General features: G+C 44.5%; 1 protein-coding gene across 1 annotated transcript in view; it reads right to left on the bottom strand.

Annotated features, from left to right (window-relative positions):
• Positions 1–253: 253 nt before the first annotated feature.
• T265_08783 (hypothetical protein) overlaps positions 254–7,813 on the bottom strand; it is a gene marked incomplete at both ends in the record, with an annotated part of 32,678 nt that continues 25,118 nt past the window's right edge. Inside the window, 4 exons of the mRNA XM_009174683.1 lie at positions 254–1,617; positions 5,578–5,827; positions 6,055–6,266; positions 6,378–6,584. Coding sequence (XP_009172947.1) covers positions 1,015–1,617; positions 5,578–5,827; positions 6,055–6,266; positions 6,378–6,584 — 1,272 coding nt within the window. The remainder of the gene's footprint in view (positions 1,618–5,577; positions 5,828–6,054; positions 6,267–6,377; positions 6,585–7,813) is intronic.

Here is a 7,813-nt window from a genome sequence, read left to right as displayed (position 1 = left end):
AGCTCACATGTGACAAGAGAGGCAGCGTCCGTGGTGGCTCCGCTGTTAAACTACTCGTCCGATGGTTAGGGGATTATCGATCCGAGTTCCATACATGGGCGTTTGTCCTTTCAGTTCATTGCCTAACTGAGCCCCTATTAGGGGTTACCCAACCCCCTCATATCTACTACACCATTATTATTGTGACCGGGTCTACTTAGTAGCACTTAGGCCAAATTTCCGTTAGCTAATGTTAACACAAGTTCGGATGCATCCTGTTTGTGAAAGAATTAGTATCAAGAGTGACCGGAACGAAAACAAAACAGGCAAAACATCATTTAAACTGATTACATGGAACAATCTTGCGCTTCACACGTGACAACAAGTTGTCCAAGTACCAGCACTGTTCGACAGCGCCAATCAGATCACATACTATTTTCAGTTTTTGGCACACAAACAGTGACTAAACTAGAATGCTGCCAAAGAAGTATGCCCTGTCTTCGTTTAATTTCACCAGGGTTAGTACAATCGAATCAGGTAAGGTTTGGAAGCGTTAAGATTAAAGCTATGGTCTCACAAATGCTAACAGCTGTTTAGGGCACTTGACCGAACGCGGATAGCTTGGGTCACAAGCGACTGTCCCCAAAATGCGCTTGAACTAAACATGAGTGAGCAGCACCTTGCTAATTAACCCTCGTTCCGACGAGCTGGAAAAATTAGAAGAGCAACCTATTATCCAAATTCAGTGGTGTTCGCAGCAGCGCTCCGTCAAACATCACATCCACAGAATGACAGTTCATCTGAAGATACTTAATTGCATCCCAGGTCTTTCGGAGAGCGAACTATACGAAAACGGGGCGTACAGTTCCAGGATTTCGCGTTTGGGCAAAAGCTGGGGGGTACACAGCAATAATGAAGGTCGTGTAAAAGAGGCGACAATTTGGGTGAAGAACTTCAAAGTGGAACTATGGTAGGGATGTGCGGTGTGGATTTGGAAAAGTCAACAGCACAACATAAGATAACCGGTGCATTCCATCACAATTCGGATTTCATTTCGGTGCCAGTAACAAGATGCAAAGACCAGTCGGTAGTCAAAATCAACCAGGGGTGACGTGTGATAACCACACCTTCTTTTCTCTCACCGAAGTATTTATGGTCAGCCAGGTCGGTCGGCTCCTGAGTGAAGCGTACAGGCTTACGTTCGCCCAAGCCAGTGATGAGCGTGACTCGCTGTAGAGGTAGTTGCATTCCCACAAATACAATGCGTTCAATAGAAACACTCCGCAGAGATGTGTTAACCTGTGGTAAGACTGTCGTGCCTGGCAACGGGAGTAGATGAGCACGCATACGACCACCGGCGACTTTATTGGAAAGTGGATCGCGGTCAACCTCATATTCGATGCGGTAAAATTGTGCTGTCTCACGGGAGATTGAATGATAATCATCATCATACAGGTAACCATGAGAACGATCAGAATTGGGGTCTATGAAGACATACAAGGTGAATGGATCCCATTGCATCAGCCATGAGGAACGACGAACACGCTGACGTCTCGGCACGATCCAACCTCCGCGATAGAACGCAGGTATAGTTGACAAACCGACCGGAAAATGAACCTTTTGGTTACCGTCGAAGTCCTGTGACAAGAAATGGGAAAAGGAAGCTATGTAAATGTGTGAAATCTTTTTCGGTCGGTTGATTAAGTATTTTAAATGGAACAACGTAGGAACATGGATTTTCGGAGCACTATGTCCTCTTAAAAGAGTGAATCGAAAAAGTCAACCAGCTAATTCCAAACACAATTTACTTTACCCAACTGTCGACCTACACGTAAATATGTTGATTAAGAGACAAACCTAATCCAATGCAGCTGAGGAAGGAAATTTCAAAGAAAAGTTGAAAAAACTACCCTTTGCACAATATCCACTGCACCCGGTTGAAAGCGTACCCTTATTCAAGGATAGGATTAAGTTTACACCCTGTCCCACAAGTGGATACAGTTTACACCTTCTATGGCCTGTTGTGAATCATCATTCCACGAAACTTTACAGAGATTCGAATTCCCGATCTTTCCGTTGGCTGTTGGATACCATACCATTTGGTTTTCCGGGAGTGATTAGCCCGCAGTTAGATAGGATAGAGTGAATCTGCCGTTTAGTCATGCGGTTTGCATTACGTAGTCCGACGTTAGATAGCTCCTCGGGTGACGACCTTTCAGATGTCCACGAATAACGGAAAACAGAAAACGATGGATAATAACCCATCAATTGGTCCGGCGAATCTGAACGCAGCTTCGTGCATAACGATCCCTCGATCATTGAGACCATACAGGCTTCCAGGAGGAAATATAAATGATCTGCATTTATAACATATGGAAAGAAATATCGCGGCTTTTCAGTTGCCACGGAAACGGGAACGAATTACCTCCAATTATCTTGACTGACTTGGACTGTATTTCGTCAGAGAGGATGTAAGTTGAAGAAGACTGTTCTTCGGTTTAGGAAATTCCTCAGCGTAGTAAGCGGTGGAATGCTCCACAGAGAAATCGTTGAGGTACAGCACGCTTGACGGCTTTAAGGAAGATTACACACTACGATGTGCCACCTTTCCATCAAGTACGCCTCCTCAGTCCGGACTTAACCAAGAGGTTCTTGTCCAGCAATTGGGTTAATGGAGGTGGACTTCGTCCATACAATAGCTGGTAACACCAAACCCTGGCTGGGAACCAATGTACTAGGTGGAACAGTGTCATATAACATTGTCACTACCTGCTTACGACATGATTCCAGCCAAGGACGTAAACCTCACAACAGCTCGTATGACCTCAACCTGGAATATGCACCTATAGTGCGCATCGGTTGACGCCACCAGAATTACATAGAGTCAAAGTCCCAATCACCCAATCTTCTGTGTTAGAACTATTACTAAGACGAGTCAACGCACCAAATTTACATTTGTCATATAGGACAGGCGATTACTGTAAATTTCATGACAAACAACTGCGGAAAACATCTGTAAACAAAGGGTCTTGGACAGACACTGTATTCAACTGGGCCTCCCAACCTTCATGGACAGAATTCAACGATGGCACCAGGTATTCAGAGAGCTCACACAATAACTCGCTAGATCAGTGCATTTGATACCGAGGCTCGGTAGGTCATATGAATAAATTGTTCTAAAAAGTATGTTATCTCGTTAAGGTATAGCGTCAAATAAAGAATACCAGCTGGGTGGCACGACGGGAAACTGCACGGTAACCTGCGGTAAAACGGTCGACTGAAGTACATAGGGAAAGTCGTTTTGTAAGCTTCAGGGATCATAGTGCCGAAGCGCAGATTGCTCGGTGTGAATGATTCCCCGTAGGAGATTGCGATTCACTACCATATGCATTGTTGGCGAACATTGTACGCGCAGAAGCGCTTCTGTATCTCGTTGAAGATGACGTGGAACGTTGACCTGTCGGTCCGCTGAAAGCAGGAACTCGGTTAATGAACTTTTTTGCTTCAGCACAGTCATCTCCACCTCCCGGAGGGATTGCCACCAATGAAATTTGAAGCGTCTTCTAATGTTTCTGAAAACTAGCCACTAAAATCGTAAAATATGATCGGCATCTGCCGGAAAGTTCAAAACATCACGCTGCTCAATTTTTTACACAATTTCACAGTGGGCAGATGTAATTGTTTGTCTGAACAGTACCTGGTCTTCACCGACCATTTAAGATGGGATCCGGTGGCTAGTGATGAACAATGCTTTTTGGACTAGCAAGCATTTGGTCGACGCCATAGCTAAGTCGCCTGAACATTACACAGTGCATTTTGAAATCACGAGCCACAACAATCTGGGAAACTTCTGCTGTTGAACAGGCATTCGTGAAACATGCGAGTTCCACTTGTGGTGAGCACGAATGATGTATACCTTACCCAACAAAGGTCCGAAAAGAACTGTTGTTTAGTTGGAATTCCAAATCAAGAGACTGACTGCCAGATGCAAACCAAATATGGACATTCAAAACAGACTTATCGATTCTACCGGCAGTACCTTCTGAGCTCATCCGCTGAAAATGTGTTACACGTGAAATTTGGAGGACAGCTGTCAAGTGGAAAATAGAACACAAATCTGGGAAGCACAGCTCAAAAGAATCCACTGTGCCGTTCTCTTCCAAAATTTGCTTCAAAAGTATACGCTAAAATTTTATCTTCTTGGGTCCCAATTTTCTTTACCATTTACTTAGACGGTCCAACCAAACGCAGCACACTTTTGGCCATTGAGCTTTCCTAGCGAGCAGGGTTCGGTCAATTCGACTGATAAAGTGATTGAGTTTTTGGTTTCAGATTCTATATAAATGCGATTAATGTTTTACTTAAGCGTGTTGAACAACTGCGGAAAGCCTATTCTTGTACTTCCTATTGGGCACTAAGACATTCGGCTGAGGTGTTTCGCCCTAAAGGTGAATGGGTGCGAATTTTCACGTTAGCTCAATACAATATGTATTATTTTTTGCCGTTGTGATTGGTTCCACGTGTCTTAGGTGTGTAATGTAAGTTAAGAATGTGATAGTTACGTGGAAAAGTTGGAGTGTGTGATTCATCAGACGGCTTTTTCAAATAGTTCTCTCAAGAAAAGTAAACCGTTTCTTCGACAAATACTCTCATTTGCACATGAATTTGGTTTTAACGGGAGACTCGAATGAATCCAGCTGAATTTCTCGTTTGTGATGGTCCGCTTCAACTGAACGTGCTGCACCAGGCGGCTTCATGTTTCACTTGGTTCGATATTCGAGATGTTGCTACAAATTGTCTAAATGTGACTGAGGCTTAATTCTGGACCGAACATTTACTTTGTTCGACCGTTTGAATTTTATCGTGAATTGGGTAACCACATCACAGAGCAATAAGGGTGATGCATTATTCTTATCTGACTGGAAACATGACCAGGAAACCTATTGGTGTTCCGTCCTCATCCACAGAATCCTCAAAGACCTGACAACGAAGAGCCCGTTTTTTGTTAGATGGTCACAACGGACTCTCGCAACCAAGCTCAAAGACTAATCAACTCTGATGCCTTCAAATAAACAATAATCTTACAGTTGTTAGATATAACCCGATCGATGGATAAACCCCTATGTGTAAAAAAATTTAAAAAAAAGTCCAGTTTAGCAGTTCTTCTAAGTCATCCACGTACAAGTGATCACCGAAAAAAACTTCAAGCAACTGTAAGGTTTTGTAAAACAAAATAGTTCAGATGAGGGGATTACCACGTCTGCTTTTTCCTCAAAGATGGATTTGGGAAATTTATACTACGTTCAAGCTGGAACTGATCTTTAAAGGCGATGCATCTTCCAATAAGAATTGAAGCATGAATTTCAGAAGTGCCCGCGGGCACGAATTAATGCAGTCAAGATTGAAATCACCCCATGGCGAGTGAGCTGTGATTTCTTGAAGGCGTCTCCTGTCGAGGCATCCTCGGCTGTTCTCTATGGCTAATCCGGGAAGCAGGCTCATTTAAGTGATACTTCTATGAGAAAGCGAACGAGGCAAATAAGAAGTTCAGGTTCCTGGATACAAGCAAGACATCCCAATAATTTTATAGGCCCTTACTTTCAACGTTGGGTAGTGGTACCAAACCCCAGGGGGAAAGTAGACATCAACATATCGTGCACCCTCGGAGGTGACCGGTCGAACCAGCAAAGCCTCACCAATCATGTATTCGTCTTCCAAATCGTATGTCGAAGGCATATGTCGGAAATGATACCATACAGGTGCCATCACCGGTTGTCCGTCTGCCTCGGCCCGAGCAAACGTTGTATACCAGTATGGTAGCAAATTATAGCGCTCTACGACAGCCTCACTGGAAAAGCAGAAAAGGGGTACATGTGTGGTAGAAAAGCCGACATTATTAACACTGTGTTGCAGAGACACCTAGCGGGTGACACAATAACTGCTAGCAGGACAATATGAGGAACAATCAAAACCCAGGAAATAAAAAATGGACACATCCTGACCGAATGAATCCGGACGAAACAATTTTATATGACTAAATCATGAGTAGGCGTGAATTGCAAACAACATACTTACCGAACAGCGTTCATATACTCCTCTGGCAGCGTCCATGGCTCACGACGCTTCGTATCGATATGTGCATGTGACCGGAAAAACGGTTGGAAAGCCGCAGCTTGGTACCAACGTGTCAACAGCTCGGGTTCAGGGTTGCCAAAGAAACCTCCTACGTCGGCACCACAGAGAGTTATTCCAGTTAACGACAGTGACAACAGCATTGGAGTGGAGATCTATAAAACAAAACACCAGTGGGCAAGTCGGGGTAGAGTTAAATATTCAGGTCATCAAATCAAAAAGTCGAAATCAAGCACATCGAGCTACCTTACACCACATCTGCTTACTTGCAAATGTCCCCAACTGGCCGTGTTGTCTCCAGTCCAGACTGCAGCTGTGCGTTGTGATCCGGCAAAAAATGCACGGGTTAGAACAAACGGTCGTTCCTGATTTTTCGAACGCAACAACAATCCCTCCCAGGTGGCACGATGGACTTGAAGACCGTAGATATTGTGCACGTCCCTGTGTTCGCGATTGCCCTCGTGAATTGTATCCTGTAATAAAGAAAACAAGTAGTTAACAACACCGATAGAGAGCAACGAAGAGCATAGAAGCTCTCCAGGTAATGTACGAATACTCAAACTTATAGACGAGAAGCTACGATGCCTTGGTGTAGACCGAGGCGGTTGGCACACTCAGCCCACTGGCTTTCGATTGTGCTCGGAACTTGGTTATCCATCAGCATTTGCATTAGGGTTTCGCATAACTTCCCTGTCGTTTCTTGTTCTTACCTGTTCTCACACCCGACTTGAACGAGTTTCTTCCTGGCCCACGACGTGACAGTTTTTAAAGCGACACGTGAGATGAATCACGTATTACTTTCAGTTCCAGGTCCGAAGTTCAACATCATGGATATCGGATTACCGCACAAGGGTGTGACCGGTTGGGTGTTCGTATCCACTTCTATGATGGGTTAACGTGGCAAGCGACGTCGGCACCACACTGAAACATGTGTTATATAATTAATCAAATCAATTAGGTTTGGGACATTGGTTCCTGCTGCCACAGTTTCGATCGTTGGAGAGAGCGTGAAAGGTACGGCCATGCATCGAAGGTGGTGACGGATCCAGTTAGTTCGAGATCATAGCTTTGATGTATGAGCGCCACTGACTGCGCGATTGGATCACTTCCGCCAAAGTCATCAACCATTAGTGAACTGAGTCCCGGAGTCCTCATCCAGGGAGGTGACAGTTTTCAACCCGACTCGGTTTACTCGTTAGTGTTTCCATACTTCATAAACTGTCAATGTCACTCAGCACAGAGCTGGGAGGGAGACGGTCCCCTGACATGTGGATGTTATGTCCTAACCGTCGTAACCTATGAAGACTGAGTAATTCATCTATCATGGGAGAGTTTTTTCCCTTACACTATCTAGCGTACCTCAGTAATGCTAATCCGATGTTACCACGATCAACACTTCGGAGACAACGATAGTCTACGCTGACAGGTTTCGTATTTCCTCTGCATTTAGAGACCACGTTTCTGATCTATAAAGCAGTATGGGTTGCACTGACACTGTATAAAGTCTGTCATTAACGGAAAAACTCACGTTACGTGAGCACCACAAGTGTCGGAGGTTGGCAAAAGCTGGCCTGTAGTTCCCGATTCGAGAAGTAATCTCATCCCCAGCGAGGCCACCGAAACTTATACAACTTCTCGGGTGAGCAAATTTACCTGCCACTTCGATTGGCTTGTCTCCACGCTTGAGGTTTGGATTATATAT

This window comes from Opisthorchis viverrini (assembly GCF_000715545.1).
Source record: "Opisthorchis viverrini unplaced genomic scaffold opera_v5_241, whole genome shotgun sequence".
In the NCBI taxonomy this organism is placed as follows: Eukaryota; Metazoa; Platyhelminthes; class Trematoda; order Opisthorchiida; family Opisthorchiidae; genus Opisthorchis; species Opisthorchis viverrini.
The sequence above is the reverse complement of the archived record's forward strand: the minus strand, read 5'-3'. Positions and strand labels throughout refer to the sequence as shown.